The following is a 21,066-nucleotide window of genomic DNA, read 5'->3' on the forward strand; positions in this document are numbered from 1 at the left end:
TAGACTATGTCACTGCTCACAGGTCCCAGAATGCGTCCTCCAATGTATGGAAACAGGGGTAACAGGGACGGTGACCAACGGTGACAAATTACTGTGTAACAGGGTGAAAACCACCTGCTGCAATATGTCTCTATCTTCTTTCAAATTAGAAACTCCTTTTACAATGATTTTGTACTGGTGCAGTCCTTTACCAGTACGCAGGCTGCAACCTACAAAGAGCTACAACTCTCTCTCGTTTTCTAGTCTCTCCTAGAAGGGAGCTACAACCCCCTACTTCTTTTCTTTCAAGGACAACTTTTCATAAATTTTCAAACTGGATCCAAAATATCAAATAATCATCAAGTACATGCCAATTTCCCAAACTCCTTATACAATCAACCAAAATCACCCAACTTCTCATAATGATGTAAACAGAAAGGTAGTACCAGAAATATAAACCCAGAACTCTGCAGCAATAAATAAAAGATGACCAACAAATGTTTTAAGATAGATATGCAATTTTTCTTTATCTGGACTGTGTGGCTTCGCACTTCACCTTCTGCGTCTCTGCGTATCCCCGCAGAGAGCCTTCCACTGCACCGCGTACCCACGCACTGTTTCTTCAAATGCGTCGCGTACCTATACTGTGCCCCCGCACCCACTGCTTCTATCGCGTCGCGTACTTTTGCTGTGCCTCCGCAGTCACTGCTTCTATCGCGTCGCGTACTTTCACTATGTCCACGCACCTGCGGCTTCTGTCGCACAGTGTACCTCCACGCTTCTGCTTTCTCTTCACTGCGAACCACCGCACCTGGACTTCTGTCACGCTGTGTACCCACGCACTGCACCTTCTTCTGCTTTGCGTACCCCCGCACTTGCACCGTTAATCACCTGCGAACCTCTGATTAGGGCCAAATTGGCAGTCCACCAGTGTGCCACAGATAGTCAGATGCCCAGATCTGATCATGCGCCCGAGAGATCACACTTCATAAATTCACTTCCAACTTCACTTTTATATAGATCAAGCTTTTAAATCGATAACCCAATATTTTAGATCTTAAGATATTCAATTTGAAAAAGATACCTTGGCCAAGTGATCTCCTTCCTTATTTATAGTCAAGCCCTCATTCACACCATGGGACAAAATCATCAAAATAACCAAAACAAGGGATCCAAACCGGGGCTAAATTAGATCCTATACCACAGGCCAAAACCATATAATCAAGAACGGCGGGCTAAATACCACGGGCCAAAAATAAGAAACCCCACGTGAGTGCGCTTCTCTGCCTTGAAGTGAGTGAAACTGGGGTTCCGCACCTCATGAACGGGTAACCTGCGGGTATGAACGCACTTCCTAGCTGGCGTACCTGCGGGTCCGCACCTTTTGAACCATTCACCTGCGTACCTCTTAATTTCCAACATTTTGAGAGCCTGAGCAAAGCATTGCTACTTGAGTGAGTTGCCATCAAGTACAACACCTGTAACATAGAGCCATACCAGAATCATAATGCCAACAAAGGAATGGATTAACCATTGGAGGTTGTACAAAGATCTCGATTTTCAGGTTTGGGATACACTAGAGGAGAGTGTTCAAAGGTGTCAGAAGCTTCCAAGACATTTTTCAAGTTGTCGAGGAAAGAGAATGATGGGAACACATCACCATCCTCCCATGACATTGTACATCACAAAGGGAGAGCTAAGGCAAACTCTCATCGCCAGAATTGCACCAGAGACAGTCAAGAGAGGTATAAAAAGTCTCAGTACTCTAAATTTCATTTTGATTACAACCATTTTAATGATGAAAAAAAATCATGTCATAGAAAACTATGTAGCTTTTATGGTTTACATAACCATGTGGTTGCTAAGTGTTAGAAGAGAATGGCAGCAAGAAAGAGGACAAGGCATGAAATTCTTTCTCCATATCAAGGAAAGAAGAAGGTAAATCAGATCTGGAGGAAGAAGACCTTTTGTAGTCATTACAACAGAGGTGGACATCAAAGGGCCACATGTGGGAGGCTCCATCCAGAGTAGCGTCGTAAGGACAAAGCTCCTGTGCAGGAACCAGTTAGAAAATTTGTTCATGAAGCAAATCCGCCACACTCCTGGTGGTCCACTTTTTTGAGTAAGAGACTAGATATAATAGTTTGTCATGGCCACATTTTGTAAATCATGTGTTGTAATTTAAATTGTAAAAGTGATGATGTGTTTTCCATCACTTATTAAAGCAACAATGATGTTTTGGCCTATTGTTGATAGCTGCGGTATTGGTTTCTATTCTAATGTAAACTTGACCAAATAGTGTGTCTTATAAACTATTATCAAGTATGGGGATACTTGGGTCATGATTGGCTATGTAATTGAGCATGTAGTTTCGAAAGATGTAGGTGTCGACTCATCACTTATGGCTCTGAAGAACAAGGGTGAAGGAGAAGGAAGTGTGACCTATCAAGACACTTGTTGTGTAGATAATGTAACCCAGTAGTTGCAGAATATGTTCATGCTTTTAGAGGACCAAAAGCTCCTCAGTGGAGAGGAATGATCCAGGTGGCTCTAGAGACGCCCAGAAGTCAAAGAGCGCTCATAATAGCTCAAAAATAAAAGTTATCGGATTGATGTGAAACCATGACCAGATTGTAGTTTTGGCACCCTGATTCCAACGGTGTGAACGATACTCAAATCCGAGTTTGTATACTCAAGTTATAGTTGGTCAAAGTTCAGGTCAAACTTGGCCAAGTGGCAGTCTTAACGAGGCGACAATTTGGCAGCATCCTGGCACATGGAATCCGGCCACTGGAATGGGCGAATTTGTTGCCTAATTAATTTTCCTTAAAAATTGGTGGAAATGTTTTGACTATTTGGTTTATTAAAAACAAAAAAAAATTATTAGTATGAGGTGGCAGGCTGCCAACACCACCACCCCTGCCAACGACATCACATTGTAAAATGACATATTAAAAACGAGGTGGTAGGCAGTCAAACCCCACCACCCCCCATGAAATTTGAACATTCGATATATATTTAAAATTCGTGGTGGGCGGGCCACCCTCGACAGACCCGCCCAACCCACCAAATACAAACCACATATTAATATTGTGGAACCGGCGGGGCTTGAACCCGCCTAGCTCGGTGGGCCAGCCCGCCACTCGGGCGGTTCCAAAAACTATGCCAACAAACTAGAAAATGTCATATCGCATTACAATGTGCCATCCAAAATGTAACAGTGCCAACCACGTAATCGTGCCACTGCATAATATGCAACCAAATGCCATTTAAAAGAAAAAACATAACGGTTACATGTTAATGTCACCAACGTTAACCAATTGCAAATTGTGCCCACCAAAATTTAACAAATGCGCCATTTAAAATGGCCTACATATATAACAGGGTAGAGACCCATGAGTTTGACCCCGGGACCCTTGTCCCCCGAATTTGCCACTTAACCATTACGCTAGGCGAGTCTCGTTGTTATGTCTGCCCCAAATATTATATTTAAACCGAAGTCATTTCATTTGACCATCGACGAAGGAAGGACTAAAGAAAAACCATGAGCGAATCAGAGTAGCGAAACCTTGAGCTAGGGAATCTCTTGGACGCTGAAATATTCTCTTGAGGACCAAAGGTGCCAGTGTTAGAATTTGACAATCTTATAGTCATTTTTGCACATTTTCTCGCTAGAAGTCCAACCGTGCGGACCATTTCCCCATATGAGCAGTGGAAATTCAGGCATCCAGTAGCAAAGAATCATGGTAGAATCTTGAGAAATCTAAAAGATGCCCTTGGAGGTTGATTTTTGACAGAGGCATAATGATGCCAAATTTATAGTCATTTTTCACAAAATTTCATAGGGAGCATAGTGGTGTGCTCAGAATCTTGATCCGAGCAGCGGATCTTTTAGCATTCTTCAGGAAGGAATCTTTAGGGGAATCTTCAAGATTCCCAAGGGTCCGAAATTTGATTATGTTAGAAAGGGGAAACGTTTATAGTCGTTTGACATGATTTCACGCCATGAATTCAGCAGTGATGTCTGTTTTAGTGGTTGAGCTTTGAATTTTTCGGCCATCCCCGAAAGTGGAGGTAAATGATGCAGCTATGCCATGTATTTCTTCTTATTTGCTGAGACGTTATTTTTGTTCTTGAGGGCCCTAATTACCATTATGTTGAGGGATACTTGTATGCCACATCATGTGAGATTTTATTAGCTTGTCATGCTGAAGGAGGGCCCATTTGAGTGAGAGTTCCTATAGGAGGATGTCTCATGGAGAGACATGTAACTCTTGTTGAGGGGATTTTCCCATATGAGTGAGAGTTCCTGAGAACCTCTCGTGGAGAGACATGCCACTCTAATTGAGGTAATATATCCTTGTAATGACAAAGAATGTACTATGTACTCATCATCATCTTGCAACATTATGAAGCAGTCTCCCCACTCTTGACACCAAGGCCCGGAGACGTAACCCACACTGGGTGCACTTCGTTATTAATGTGTTTGTTTTCTTGATTTGATGGTCTACATTATGTTTCATCTTCTTTACAGTATGCACATGTGGATTTTCATACTCTTTCATATGCAATTCAGCTAACATCACATAAGTAAAAGGTCTTGGTTAATTCCAATAGCTGAAGAAATCCGAATCACACTGGGTGAAAGAGCCATCAAAGTTTCAACAAACACCCACCCATGTGTACAAGATAAAGTTCCTTAGTAAGGCTTACCAACTCTTGATTATCTTTGCTTGCAAAATCCATGGTCCATAAACCTTTCCTGAAGGGGGGCAGTCTTATTGGATCAGTTGGTGAATGATGGGAGGCAATTCAATTGGTCATATATGTTGGCTCAACAATTGAAGATCCATTTAGCATAGGCTAGGAATCTGCCTATATGTTTGCATACTTACTAGATGCAATATGTGTGAAGCAACAATTCCCTAGCATGAACTAGACATGGACACCATGAGATACTGTCGTGAACATCTATTGCAAGTTGCTTTCAGAATGTCGTTATCAAGGAGTAACGGCACGACTAACTAACCAATTTATCACCCCGCTATATAAGCTTATATTTGAACAAGATCCACCTTGCATGTCCCAAGAAGCAATGGAGGAAATAATAGACATTGCAGATTGGTATGCCTCACCAAGTGGAACCTTCATCAGAGTGTTTGGTGGAGAGAAGCCTCTTCATGTCTTACCAAGGTATGCCATTGAAAAAATGATCGTGCAAGAAGTATCATACCATCTCGCTACAGGGTTGTTAGCAACACTACACAAGAAGAAGAAAGCATGATGGCCCACTCTGTAATAGCCCTGGTTAAAAACTCTTGTAAAAATATGTAAGACCACGGATGATGGGACTCGTATTCCAAGATGAATGGTGGGAGAAACATCATAGTGGGTGTTGATTCAGTTTATTATGGCTAACGGAATTGGCAAAGGCATTGAATAAGGCTTTGAAAATGCATGAGGCATTTATTGGCATTTCATTTATGAAAATAATGGAAATTAAGAGAAAAGGAAGGTGAAAGGTCACACGTCGCATGTGAGGAGGAAAATTAATGAAATAGAGGCCTCATTAATAAAAAGGATTATGAGGATTAGTGGGCGAGACTTGGTCCGTTTAGTTTTGGAGCCCTCTCATTATTCTCTCTCTCTCTCATACCCTTGGAGACTTAGAGTTTTCTTGGAGCACTCTTGGTGGGTGTGGCATACTTGGATTCTTGGAGCAAGAAGGAAAATGAAGAGTAGGAAAGCACAAGAGGGCATCGATATCAGCAACTACAACGAGTTTTGCTTGCAAGTATCGAGTTACATGTATGTTTTCCTCACTAGTTTTGGCATGCATGGCACATGCATGTGGTTTCTTGGTCACGATCTGTCATTGGCATGGAGGATAGCCGGGATTGACAGTGGATTTCCTAGCCTTTCCATTTAATGGATAGCCATGGTGATTATGGGTTTAATTTCATTGTCTGTTTTTGGTTGTTTCTCATGTTTCCTTAGCTTGGGTTGAGTTGCTAGTTCCTGTAGCCTTGGTTGGACAAACGCTCTGGAGCCCTGTAACATCTTGTGTTGAGTTACTAGTCCCGTAGCCTTGGTTGGACAAACGCTCTGGAGCCCTTGGTGGTTTAGTTACTAGTCCTGGAGCCTTGGTTGGGAAATGCTTTGGAGCTCGATGGTAGTTGTGGGTTAATTTACTAGTCCTGGAGAATTGATTGGAACAAATGCTCTAGAGCCCTCGAAGGTTGGGATAAAGATTGATCTGATGATGGTTTTGGTGGTGTCTAACCGTGAGGTGGAATCAATGTTTGATGGGTTGAGGTGGATGGCCTTTGGAAGCCCTGGATGAGTATTGATTGATGTGTTCTATGAGATCCCACATTCATGCTTGGAATATGGCACAGGGGTGAATGACTGAAGTGGGATTTGGCTCAGCCATTCTATGATTGGGTGGAATGTGGAAGCCCCATCCCGAGTTTGGATTTTACATCATTAATGAAAGGTTATTTCTCCTGGTATTTCTATGAGTATTATGATGGATTATATGTGGTATATATGGTTGTGATTTCATGGATAATTTTTTTCCCTATTATGTTGGTTATTTACGTGTTCTATGACAGCAGCATGTGTGGCTTTCATCATGTTTTTACTTGTAATTGAATGATCAATGTATCTATGACCTAATGGATGAAATGACATCTAATGTGATAAGGAGACGATGATTCATAGTGAATATCATATAAGTAGGAGACCCCTATGCTCGAATCTGTTATTTACACATGTACGTTGAATATTTACTAAGTGTTTGAAAAAATGCATGTCATGGCTAGTAGGGGTCCAGTCAAGGATTTGAACAAGTATTTGCTTCATTACTGTTATTTCCATGTTATTTTACTGATTTGAAGAGATGGTTCAGTTTCAGACAGTGACCTGAGGTCTAGGCCTGAAAAAGTGGATCAAAGTCCAGAGTTGTTGGCATAACAATGAAAAATTGGGTCTCTAGTCGCTAGTAGGCAAGCCTATGAGAGCGACTTTTGGGTTATAGTTGCATGCATGCCCTGTCATGGCAACGACTTTGGGTTTAATTCATTTAAATTCTAAGTTAACTCAAGGGTTGGGCACTTAGAGTGGTGGATTAGCTCCTAGGGGTCCTGAAGCACCTGAGGGAGGTCTGCGTGTTGTGTTTCCGTCGATTCCATTTCCTTAAGGTTACTTAGGAGGTTGAATCATATCATAGTAGCCTCTCGTCACATATTTACCTCGACTTGCTGATTGCTTGGGTAGATGTGGGAGGAGGTTGTTACACACTCTTCCTTTCCAGATCAGATTATACGAGATAAAGAACTTGAAAGTCGTAGATGTCAAGGCTAAGGAAATAGTGAAATTTGAATTCGGTACTAAGGAATTTAATCCGTATGATCCTCATAGTATTTGCAAGGACCATTGTACGAGAGTTTACTTTCCATGGATTAGTGGGGCATTTCATTGGCCTAAGGAGGATCCTTGGAGGTATTGCTACAACACCTCCAGAATGAATGAGTCGGTTAGTATAGCAAGGAATTCAAAGGTTGCTCCACAAACATCAACAATTCTAGAAGCAACAATAGTAGAAGGCAACAATCTCATGCAGGATAAGGGAAAGAGGAAAATTAATGACAGTATAGAGGGAGAGCAAAGTTGTAAAATGAAAGAAGATCCTATTATCGAGAAATAAGTTATGGCAACATAAGCAAAGAGGAAGAAAAGGATGAAGAGAGCAGAGCGGAGGAAGAGAGAAAAGCAGAGGTTGCAACAAGAAGAACTGAAGCTTCAGGAGGCAGAGAGGAAGCTAAAGGAAGAATAGGAGTTGAGAAGGAGAGAACGTGTTATGAAAAAGGGCCTAACAAAACGAGAAGAGAAGCAGAAGTAGGAAGAAGAAAAAAGGCAAGGCGTGATGACAGAGGAAACAACGTCGATACGGGTTGAAGAACCGAAACAAATAGTAGTTGAGGAGGAAGGTGAACAGATGCAGGATCAGGAGCTTGCTCAACAAATTGAGCAATTGATCGAAATGATAGACATGGAGTTGGAACAGGAGATTCAACATGAAGATGTTGACCTAATGCCGAGAGAAACACAAGTCATCCCTCAGTCTCCACCACCTCTAGCAGTAGATCCATTCCCGAGTGAGCAAGGATATGTTGTTCTCCTTGATGGTGATTCGGTCATGGATTTGTACAATCTATCGTTTGATGATTTCCAGAAGAGGATTGTACAAGCGTAGAGGAAGCACTTTCCAAATGATCATGCTTCACCTACATTCATCAAAGAAAGGGTGATAGTGTCAGATACCAGGAAGCATCCAACTGCAATTTTCGAAGCCAGCTTGGCCTATGCAGGAGCAACAAGATCAAATGTTCAATATTTGACGACCGAGAATGCACAACTGGCACAAAATTTGCAGGCTGCCAGGCAAGAGGTAGAACAACTCCGAGCAACAGCGCAGAATGCAGTTTCCGCATTGGGGGAGATGAGAGAAGTGATACTTGCTAAAGTATCAACACTTGGAGAAATCATGCAGAAGCTCTATGACGAGTTTGTAACCGTGCATAAAGCAGTTGTCTGTTTGCATGGCCTACAACAATAGAGAAAAGATTTTGTTAAAACTCTCAAAAACATACATGCTGCCATCGCCTATGTACAGGAGTGAAATATGCGATTCAAAGGGGCCTTGCTTGATTTGGTGAAGAAAATGAAGCCACAGGCAGAGCTGGAGAAAGTGAAGGTTTCAATGTTGATTCAGAACAACAAGTAGCTCGCCTCATTCATTGGCCACACACATGCCTCATATGTGTGGTTGTACAGTGGTTTGGATGTCTTGGTGAGAACACACCAAATCCCATCAATCAGTTCCCTCACCAAAGCTAAACCTAAGAAGCAAGTCCAGCAGGAGGTCAAAGAGTACTTGGAGCAGCTAAGACAAGGGGCCACAAGGGAAGACTTCGAGTTGAGCGCACACAAGGTGCAGAAGTTCAATAGTGGTCATGTCAAAGTCAAAATAATGTTGCTCATGCTTCAGAACAAGTTGGAGATAGGTTCCAAGACAGTGTACTCGGATACCATGAAGACTAGAGTCTACTTCCAACTAGACATCGTTAAGAAGTTTGGGGACACCATCACACAGTGCCAAGCTTGGCACCAATATGTGACCAAGAAGCAGCGAGTGGAGGTTGATGAGCTAGAATTCTCCCAAACTCCAACATCATAGTGTTGTGTCTTGTTAGGCTGTCAATTTGTCTCTACCATATTTTGTCTCATATGAGTATGAGTGGAAAATGTGATATTATTTGTAATTATGCTATAAGTGAATTCGAAGTGTCAATATTGGAATATGAAAATTCATCATGTAATGTAATGCGTTATTTTGTGAAGAAGTTGAAGAGTCATGAGGATAGTCCAAAGGTTGCAAAGGGGAGTTGAAGAGTCACCCCCTCTTGTTATAAGTAGAACCTCATAACTCATGTAACACACTTTGGGAGCCAAGCTTTTGGCTAGGCTTAGGCTTAAAAAGAGCTTGGGAGTATTGTGAAGAGACTTGGCTTCTCCATAGCGTAGAACGAGTATACTTCTTTGGAGGAGCATGTGTCTTGACTATAATGTTCCACTATTGGGGCTAGTGGTCGTCAATGGTGTATGTATGGATAAACTTTCACTTATAATAATAAAATCAGAGGCAACATTATTTCATGCATATGTTGTTAATATAGTAGGATTATTCTTGTTGTATTGAAAATGTATGTCATTTAACTTACGCATATGCTTATGAAATATTTTGTTTGCATTTGTATGAATCTTGTTGAATGTGTGTTGTTGGATTAACTCATCACTTTAACTTGTGGACTATTCTGCATCTTAGCTTGTGATGTCATTTCGCTCGTGTGTTCCTTTCAAGCTGCACACTATTATAGGCTTCCAAGGGGCACGCTTCCTTTTCCCTTCATGTGCTGGAACCTTCATGCATCACACTTGACTCTCCACAGGGTCACACACTTGCTCATACATGGCAAAATTATAGATTAAAAATAGAACATAAGAATTAGAAGAAATAGTTTGTGAAATAGAAGGTGTGAACACATGTATATACATTGATTTATCAAGTGCTAAGAAGGATCATATCTTTGAGGTGCAAACAATACATTGGGCTTATATAGTTATTGCTATAATTTATTTTAGTAATATTTTTTGTCAATATATACCACATAAGCATTATGGATAGAAGTGACACATCTTTTGCATACTCAATTAATGTGTCTCGCAGTGAAATCATTGTAAATTAAGTATAATATCATTTATAAAATGAAATCCTTAATACTTGGTCTAGTGGTAATTTGGAACTTTTTATTGTGATGAAGCTCAGATTCGAAGCTCAGATTCGAATCCTAGTGAGAACGCTCCTCCCTTGCATGGGGTTTGTTAGTTGTGGCCATATCCATTATTGTCGCAAAAGATAGCAATCACAAAAGATACCAATCACAAACACATAATTCTTCAGATAATTATATATTCCTATTGAAGGGCCTATATTCTTTGCTTCCAAGACTGAATTGATACATATATTCCTGCAAATCAAATATATTTAAAGAAGGCGCATTACATCCTTTCCTTCCTGTGGAAGCGCAGGGAGTTCATTCACTCATGGCCATCTCAAGCAGCAATATCGTTGGATTCGCAGGTTTCTGCTTGTGGATCTCCATATTTATGCTCAGAGGATTGAATACCGGAGCCACAGTTACATACGACGGGACTTCTCTGATCATCAATGGGAAACGAATGCTTCTCTTTTCGGGATCCATTCACTACCCACGCAGCACCCCAGAAGTAAGTTTTTGGAACATGCTCTGCCTGCATTCTGATCTACATTTCTCACCTCCTTTTGCTCTGTCTAGATCACAGCATATATACAATGAATCTGTATTTCTGCTCCTCTTTTTTGTTGATATATATACAATGTTTATACATATGATATCAGTGGTGGATAATGATTACTATTTATACATTTGTACAAATGTGGAATCTGCATTTCTCCTCTGCTATTTGACGATATATATACATTGTATATTCATATGATATCAGTGCTGAATGATGGTTACTATTTGTGTAACTGTACAGATGTGGCCTGGGATAATAGACAGAGCTAAAGAGGGAGGACTGGATTGCATTCAGACCTACGTTTTCTGGAATGCGCATGAACCAGAGCAGGGCAAGGTAAGAGCCAATGGAAACTTCCCAATTTTTCTGTATAATCTGGGCAATATTTTCATTCGAAGTGTGAGAGTTGACTCTCAAGACATGTCGATTTTCGCACCGTACTGGAATCTGCAGGATGTCTTTGAAATTTGTGCTGTATCGAAATCTGTAAAATGTTTTCTGAATTTTTTATCACCGATGTTTTAGGTAACATTACAATGTTTTCTGAAATTTTTATCACCAATGTTTTAGGTAACATTACAGTCCAGTATGTGTCATTCAACATGTTTACTATAATTCATGGAAGTCAAAATGATGCTATATAGAAAGCGGTCATCCATGATTGGTCTCTCAACATGTTTTCTGTACCTCGTGATGGCATAATTTTCTCTTCAAAATGTTTTGTATCTTTGATGATGGTAACAGTATTTTCTGGAAGTTTTATTGACCAAGTTACATTATCATCCTATTTATTTTCACTCAATCATCTGTAACTGTACTTGATGATGGCATCACTTTTCCCTCCCCATGTTTTGTATTTCTTTTATTTTTTTATCAGGGCTATCTGCAACTTTCCCATTCAAACATGTTTTCTGTAACTATACCGAATGATGACATCATTTTCCCTTATCATGTTTTGTATCTTGTATTTTTGATCATGGCTATCTGCAACAATATTTTAACAGGATGAGGAGCATTTAAAATAGGGTATATTTTTCTAAAATTGTAATCAGATGATTTTTTATTTATATTTATATTTTTTTGATATATTTTCTAGTTAATTTTATCTGAAATATGATAAGAGTATGTTATTTGTTAAAATTATAAGTTAAAATTGTGTAGTTTATATTTCAAAGATTTTTCTGGACACACTAATTTATTTATACATTCAAAAATACATTTTAAATAATAAAACATCACAATCTCACCTAAAATTGTCTAATAAGATTCCAACCCATTTATACGTTCAAAAATACATTTTAAACAATAAAATATCACAATCTCACCTAAAATTGTAACACCAGACTTAAAAAAAAAAAAACAAAATATAAAAAAATTAAACAAAACCTTTTTCATATTCTTTTATACAAAAAAAAAGAGGGTAAACTAGTCACATTTTAAATAGGAAAATTTCAATGTAATGATATTTAAAATGAGGAAATCTAATTATTAATTTTTTTTTAAAAGAATAATTCTCGTTAAAACTACTATTTATTTTACTTGAAATATATTATTAAATACATAAACAATTCAAAATACTGAAAAATCAATATACCCATTTTCCCATATGAATTTAATAATTTAAATCTATTTTTCCAACAATTTTTCACAAAATATCAAACAAAATTCATAAAAAGCCTTTATAAATTTTGAATTCCTTTAAAACTTAAAAAAAAATCAGAAACTCAAAACATCATACTTCATCAAATTCCCACATCTATAAACCAAAATTAATTTTAGTTAAAATGTCTAAATGTATTTCAAAGCTCAACTTTCACTGGACTAAAACTAAGATTTATATAATCTCATAAATCTTATGTTGTTGTCTGTCACAGTTTAATTTTGCAGGGAGATTTGACTTGGTCTCGTTTGTGAAGTTGATACAGTCTAAAGGGTTATTTGTAAGTCTCAGAATCGGACCATACATTGAATCTGAATGGAGTTACGGGTAAGTACGTTTTTAATACAGAGTACTTATATATGTATCTGCATTGAATATAAAAATGGAATATAAATATATTTTGAATGTGAATGTTGAAAATTATATAAAGAAATTATAAGTGTACGAGTTTGATGAAAAATCAGATTATGATATTTTTTATTTATTTATTTAATCTAATGTTTTGATCTGGTTTTTCATTTTACCTTGAAGATGAATATACTAGATGATTCTAAACGCATGCTTTTATAGTTTTTTAATGTGATTTTTACAAAAAAATCTCTCAACATTCATAACATGGATCACATAAACTTGAATTCAAATAAAAAAACTATAAGTGGAGGCGTTTCAAACCATCTAGTGTGGTTTATCTTCAAATCAAGATGAATAACCAGATCATGATATCTCTCTTCATCTATTTAATCTAATACCATGCTCTGGTTCTTCATCTTATTATGAAAATGAACATACTAACCCTAGCTTTATAGTTTTTTATGCGATTTTTACCAAAAAAATCCCTTAATTTTTTAATGTGATTTACAAAAAAAAAAAAAATCTCTCAACATAATATGAATTACAAAAACCTAAATTCAAATAAACATATTTTATATATTAATTTTTAATTTATTTTATTTAACCATACCCATGCAAATTCACATATTTTCCCGCCACACAATTAGTCTTATGAAATTAATTCATTAGTACATCAATAAATATTTGATATCCTGTTGCAGTGGATTTCCGTATTGGCTCCATGATATCCCGGGCATAATTTTTCGAACAGATAACGTGCCATTTAAGGTATGGATATATTTCAGAAATTTATAACTGAAATCGTCATTATTATAGTTTTATCAAGTTTGACCTATAAATTTGCCACTATGTTCGTGGGTGCAGACAGAGATGGAGAGATTTGTAACCATGATTGTAAATATGATGAAATCCGAGGGTCTATTTGCTTCTCAAGGAGGCCCTATAATCATAACACAGGTACCCATACTTATTTCATTAATACTTTACATTTTTTTTTAATAAATATGTAATTTAAATTATCAAAACAACAATTTAATTTAATTATTAAATTAAATTAATACAAAATTTTATTGGAAAAATATCTTTAGTTTAGATGTAAATGTTAATATTTATTAGAGATACATCACACTCTTGTAAACAAATTTAAAGTAATAATTAAATTAATACAAACTTTTATGGAAAAAATATCTTTAGTTTAGATCTAAATGTTAATATTTATTAGAGGTACATCACACTCTTGTAAACTAATATGATTTCTAATTATTTTATATTAGTTTATAGATTTTTTTAGTGATTTTATACTATAAAATTTAGGGAAATTAATTTTAGAAAAAATGGAAATTGGCTATTTTTTTTTTAAACATGAAAGATTAGCCCACATCCCAATTTTAACCCCTAAAATTTTGTGTTTATTTACAAAATAAATTTTTATAACATATATCTTTGTTTTTTAAAAAATGTGAAAAAAAAATGTAAAATATTTAATATGGAATTTTTATGATTTTATACCCTAAAATTTGAGCGAATTAATTTTAGAAAAAAAGAGTTTGTTTTTTTTTTGAAAAAACATGGAAAATTAGGTCGAATATTAAACCCTAAAATTTTCCATACTTATCTACAAAATAAACATTTAAAAAATATATGGTTATTTTTAAAAATGTGAAAAAAATAGAAAATATTTAATATGAAACTTTTAAAAGTGTCATCCACATGTTATTATTGAATTTTTTAATTAAAAGAGTAAAATTATTATCACTTTTTTATTGATATTTTGACTTTAACTTAGTACATTTTATTTTTTTTCCCTTACACACATCTATATAAATAAATAAATATTCTTATATTTCATATAAGGAATATATATGTTTAAATTTGTGAGGGACTTTTAAACACCGAATCTTTAAGCTTTTTTAAAGATATAATTGTTATGAGCTCAACTTGTCACATACAAGAATTGGACTTAAGTGGGGAGGATAATGACATTTCTCCTACTCACCTAAGCATTGCATGTGTGTGTTTCAGGAAGGGTGGGGGTTGTGTAATTTTTCATTTATATTTTAACTTAATATTTATTTACTTTCTATATGATGGTTTTGACATTAGAGAAAGATTTCATGATGGATCTCCTCTTGTTGTGCGGAAATTAGAGTTTAGCCAATGACCCCTAGTTATCGTTGTGCATCCTCCTTGGTTGCTTGTCATGCTCTTGTAGCTCTGCCCTTGCAACCTCTTTTGTGCTAGTAACCTCCATTGGTTTGCCTCCTTGTGACTCGTCAATGCCTAATTTTGTCAATGGAGCTTCTGTAAGTGTTTCCTTCAAGAATCTTGTGCTTCTTTAGTGTTTTCTCATTCTCCATCTCTTTTGGTTTGTAAATTCATTTCCATTTCCATCCCCATTGGCTCTGATGTCAATGAGGAAGCTAATTTTCTCATATATGACAAATCGATTGTCATTTTTTCGGTTTTTGCTCATGGTGACTAGATCTTCATGCTTGGATCACAGAATATTGATTCCAATGGTTAAACAAGAAGTTTTTGTCCACCTTGTGCCAAGGGTTTTTTGTTGTTGTTGAGTTTAATAATGCTAAAGATAGGGAATTAATCCTTAATTCAAATCCATGGTTTTGGGGCAATGCGGGGTTGTGTGTGAAGCCCTAGTCTCCCTCTAATCCTTTAACATAGTTTATAACAACAACTCCTATTTGGGTGAGGTTCCCAAATATATCATTGTATCTTTGGGGTTTAACCTCTTTAGGTTATTCAGTTCGCTTTAGGAAAGTTCCATTTTGTCTCTTGTGAAACTCAAGGGGCATAATATTGCAACGTATGTAAGAATACATGGAAAGGCATTTTAGTTTAGGGTTCTCAACTGAAATTATTTTGACTAGTAAAGGATTTGTTTGGACTCAAAAATTAAGCTATGAGTGAGTCTCCTTGTGTCATAGGGTTTGCTTTGAAATATGAAATAGTACATCACAATTCCCAAATGAGATTAAGAAAAGAAAGTAGTAGCGAAAATCAACCTAGTGGGTTGACCCTTCAAAGGATCAATTGAGAATCACCTGGGATATATCTCCACCAATAGCTCCTTTGATTCATCTGACTCCAACTTCTTAAGAAAAACAAGAAGAATAGGTTTCCCAAAGCCCAAAGATAGAAGATCTAGTTCCACATGACTTGGGGCAAAAAACTCTTGGTAAATTAGGCCCTCAACCAACAACAATTTGGGCAGATCAAACTAATGTAGCCAAATCTCTAGAACAAGAAGAACTATTTGAAAGTTATTCCAATCATGGAAGAATTAACAAGCACTTAACTTACTTCAAAAGAAGTATGAACAAGTAGGGAAGAAGAAGAAGAAATATCCTAAAGAATCCCAACCAATGGTGACAAGAAGTTGATCCCGAAAACCATTTTAATCATGTATTGTTTTTCTCTATTGGTATGTAACAAATGTGTGAGAATATACTCATATAAAAATTGTTGGAATCTAGATATTTTGAGTATTTTGGAAAATAAGCCAAATATGTTCTTCTTGGGTATGTTGACAATGTGTGATTTAGATCTATCTACCTCATATTTTGGCAACCCAATAATTCTCGATGTAACTCAGTTATGTGTTCCAACTGCATATTTTGCTTAGTATAAATTTCCAAGTTACTATTCAAAAAAATAATTATTTATTTATTTTCTAGATTTCTATATGTAATAGGGTACTTAATAATATATAAATTTATTATACATTTCATTATTTTCAATATAAAATTATTTTTTTTACATAGAAAAAGAAGTCACCCACTGCTAAATTAACACCTTCAAACTCAGCAAACTCAACTCAGCCTCACGTAGAGCCATCTAAATCCTCAACATAGGAAGCTCATATTTCAATCAACAAGGAAAGACTCTTATCGATAACTTTAGCAACATCAGTGAGTGAGCACAAACGTACCCACTCATCATCAGATCACTAAGATAGCGACAAGGAAACAACAAATATACCAAAGCATTCGGAAATGGAAGCATCTCAAAAAAATATGGTTGTTGTCTCATCTACATCTACTCCTAAAATCTCTTATCAAAAAAAAAAAAAAAATTCAATCATGAAATTTAAATGTACCATTATATACTATAGTTATAAATTACGATGTTACCAATTTGGCTATTTCGAAGAGAACATTGAAGATTTTGGATATTATTTAAACTTTATTAAAGAATCTCGATTAGGAAATTATTAGCTTTTTTATTTATGATCGCTTCAATTAATGGAAAACTTATTCTATTTTTATTCTTTCCCACATTTTTCGATATAGCATCATTGTTTTAGTTAATTTGTTAAAATCTTATCTTAAACCAATATATCTTATGAGTTTATTATGTATTAGCATAAGAAAAAGGTATATCTAAACCCTTATTTTACTTTATATTACGATGTTATACTTTGGTCGTGGCGGGAGAGCATTAAGATTTTTAAATATTATTTAAGAATTTATTAAACAGTCTTGATTAGAAAATTATTGTGTTTAAAGGATCTGTTAATTTAATAGTAAATGCATGAGTATTTGATCATATTTGGTGGCCTTGGCTTATGTTTTAATTATTAATATAATTTAGAACTTCACTCATATTAAATGACTAAAAATAACATATAATACAATACTTATGAAAATGAAGTATTTAATAATATTATTTTGTTATTATGGTTTGTGGTTAGTTAGTAATAATGGAATATAATATTTTTATTTATTATGATGGATTGGTAATTTGTTATAGAAATTTGGGCGAAACCTAAGATCAAATAGCTACCACTATAACACCAAGAGTATATTCAACAATCCATAAGCCAAATGTATCAGGAATTTATGACTTAGCAAGAGCAAAGACTCCATGAGGGTGGGGGAGTCTACTCCTTGAGCCTTATCACAATCGGCCAAAGATGTTCCTCATGAGATTTGAAACTGAGTAGAGGGGATAACATTTACTATCATAGATAATATGTATGAGTTGATATGGGTTTGGCATGAAGAGATAAGGTACTATGTAAAGATTGTCCCTTGTCCAATGGGTTACGAGTGTCTGTGATGAGGGAAGATTTTGGCATTTCTATCGATTGGCCTTAGTGTCGCAAGTATATTCGGTTGGAAGTCTGTGATCAGTGGATTGAGTCTAAGTTCAAAGATTGAGGTTTGAACCAAAATTTGGGGTTCAGTTACTTGAGTCGACACTTGGGGTTTGGCCAAGGGTTGAGTTGGGAAAAATTTGTAAAAGGTTGTTTTGTCAACATCTTATTTATAATTTGGTTGTTAAGATGGTGGGCCACCCACATAGTTTTGAGGCCTCTTACTTATGGAGCAATTTTCAATTAAACACAAGATAAATTGGTTAGTAATAAGTCCATAAACAATTAACTTAATAAAATGGGGTTAGGTGTAGTCCAATTTTAGTGTGCCCTTGTTGTGCAAACCTTTGGGAAGGAAGACATTGGTGTTGCATAGCTAGAGGATGTCTAAGAGCCTGGGACATGATGAGTTCTCTAGATTCATGCCAAGTGGTATCAAATCATAATGACAATAGGCCAGAACTGTAAAGATCACCTTATCTTAGTTCAGAATGGAGAAGGGTGTTGCATGTAGCAAACCAAAGGGAAGTTCATATGTTTTGACAGGATGTGTAATCTCAGATGTAGGTTAGAATATGATTTTTGTTCTCATTCATTTGATGCAATGAGTATGAGGATTGGTGCCTTGGGAAGAAAGCAAGGTAGGAACATGTACATGTCTTGTTTTGTGGGTGTGAAGATCAACAAAAGGACAGTCCAAACACTTGTGGACACAAGTGCATCGCACAATTTCATGGGATGAGTGTGGCAAGAAAATTGGGGTTGAAGCCTACTGCAAGTAAGACTACGGTGAAAGTAGTAAACTCCAAAGTGAAGGCAACTAGTAGGATTGCCTCATCGTTCTAGATACAAGTGGGCGAATGGATTTGATGTACATATTCCATGATGTTGCGGATGGTTGATATTAGGGAAGTAGTTTCTTAGGAGGAGGTTTATTTTGATACCATGGTTGGATCAACTTATTATCTTTAGTGAGAATAAGACATATGGCATGAACAAGTTAACACAAAATCCAGGAGGAAAGGTGTTGCATGTGTTTGCATTGAGCATGAAGAGGACAATAGAATGCCCAAGATTATAGTTATATATTGTAGTGCTTAGAGAGGTTGAAGTGGATGGAGTGGTGATGCTTGTTTCTTTGGAGCTTTCTAACTTGTTGGATGATTATGTGAACCAGATGTCAGACAAGTTATCGAAAGTGCTCCTACCTAGGCAAATTATTGACCATCACATAGATTTAAAGCTAGGATTATGACCATCAACGAGAGCTCCCTATCAATTGTTGGGTCCAAAATCAGAGGGGTTGAGACGTCGGCTAACAAATTTGATTGATATAGGTATCATAAGTCCTTTAAGGTCCCCATATGGTGCTCTGGTTCTATTCAAAACAACGAAGGACACATAGGAGTTAAGTATGTGCCTTGATTATAGAGCCTTAAACAAGTAGATAATGAAGAATAAATACCCAATACCACTTGCATCAGATTGTTTTGGTAATTTGATGAAGTCCAAGGTGTTTTCAAATTTGGACCTAAGACAAGGGTATTATTAGGTGCAAAATGTGGAAGGTGATGAGGTGAAGACAGTCATGGTGATGAGGTGTGGGAGTTTTGAGCTCCTAATGATGCCTTTTTGCTTATGCAATACCTCGACTAGCATTTACACATTGATGAATAACATTATTCGTCCCTTCTTAGACAAGTTCATGTCGGTATATTTCAAGGACATTGTTCTGGCAAGCAAGGACATGGAGGAGCACAAGAAGAATTTGGCAAAAGTATTTAAGACACTTTGGGAGCATAGTTGTACTTGAAGAAGTCAAAGTGCCATTTTGCGTAGAAGTAGACACCATTTCTTGTCCATCTGATTGGTCATGGATGTATCTACATGGATCTTATGAAGGTCAAAGTGATCAAGGATTGAGACGAGCCAAAAATTATGCATAATCCGAAATTCTTAGTCATGGCCAACTACTACATGAGATTTGTGGAGGGCTATTCCAAGACTGTTGCACCCCTCACCAATTTGTTGAAAAAGGAGAAAACATGATGACGGATAGAGAAGAGAAGGCATGGGTTAAGGATTTAAAACATAGTATTTACTTAACTCCTCTTTTGAAGCTACCAACCTTTGAGCAACCATTCAAGGTATAAACATATCCTTTAGATTTTTGCATTGGAGGTGTTTTGACATAGGAGAGGTACCTCGTAGCTTTTAAGAGCACGAAGTTATAAGGTCTGGAGAGGAGATACCTAGTTCATGAGAAGGAGATGATTATTTTTGTGTATTGTTTATGAGTATGGAGGCATTACTTGTTGGAAAAGCCACAATATGGTCAAGACATATAACATTCTGTCAAGATACTTCACAATGTAGCCTTGACTGTCAGCTAAATGAACACATTAGCAATATTTCTTAGCAGAGTTTGACATGACGATTGAGTATAGGTTGCGCCAACTTAATGTTATGGAAAATGCTTTGAGTAAGAAGGCACAACATGTTGCAGTTAAGGAGGAGGAGGAGTTTCCTACATCAGATGGGAGTCATATTAAGGTATTAGATGAGTGTTGATGTTTGTAGCTCGAGCAAGTACTTTTGCGCAGGCCTAAGTGTCTAGGCATGTAGAAGTCACCCAAGATCTCCTTCGGAAACTTGTTCAAAGTGTGAGCAAGTTGCTAATATAACTTAGCCTAACTTTAAACTTAGGAAAAGAACATAATTAATCATGTTGGCTAATTGGGCTAAAGAAACATAAGAAAAGCAAAGTAAATTGCTTTATTGATTACGTTTTAGTCTCAGTCGTTGATCTCAAGTGAGGCGAGATCTAATCTTGATTGTTAATCACTAGAGATTAGGATTAGGGATTTAGCTCCATTTAAAGTTATAAAAGAAAGGCTAAGGAGAGGAGAGGACACACCATACAATAACACTGGCCTTTGAGAGAGGGATTTTCTCAAGCGAGGAGTGTGATACTATAGTCTGTTGGGTCCAAGGAAGCATTGAAGTGTAGTATTGGAGATCCAGATCAGCCTAGGAGATCAAGGACAAATCTAGGGCC

General features: G+C 36.7%; 1 protein-coding gene across 3 annotated transcripts in view; it reads left to right on the forward strand.

Moving 5' to 3' along the window:
• The first annotated feature begins 10,603 nt into the window (after nucleotides 1–10,603).
• Nucleotides 10,604–21,066, forward strand: part of LOC149215029 (beta-galactosidase 8-like) — a 459,880-nt gene continuing 449,417 nt past the window's right edge. Inside the window, exons 1-5 of one of the 3 annotated variants that reach the window (XM_089392493.1) lie at nucleotides 10,604–10,830; nucleotides 11,122–11,217; nucleotides 12,756–12,868; nucleotides 13,594–13,660; nucleotides 13,757–13,849. In XM_089392493.1, coding sequence (XP_089248619.1) covers nucleotides 10,648–10,830; nucleotides 11,122–11,217; nucleotides 12,756–12,868; nucleotides 13,594–13,660; nucleotides 13,757–13,849 — 552 coding nt within the window. In that variant the 5' untranslated portion in view covers nucleotides 10,604–10,647. The remainder of the gene's footprint in view (nucleotides 10,831–11,121; nucleotides 11,218–12,755; nucleotides 12,869–13,593; nucleotides 13,661–13,756; nucleotides 13,850–21,066) is intronic. The other 2 variants (XM_089392491.1, XM_089392492.1) reach the window with 2 other exon arrangements.

The sequence above is a fragment of the Pinus tabuliformis genome, chromosome 1_1 (assembly GCF_031772625.1).
Source record: "Pinus tabuliformis cultivar Carrire ecotype Pingquan chromosome 1_1, CPIR1, whole genome shotgun sequence".
Lineage (NCBI taxonomy): Eukaryota > Viridiplantae > Streptophyta > Pinopsida > Pinales > Pinaceae > Pinus > Pinus tabuliformis.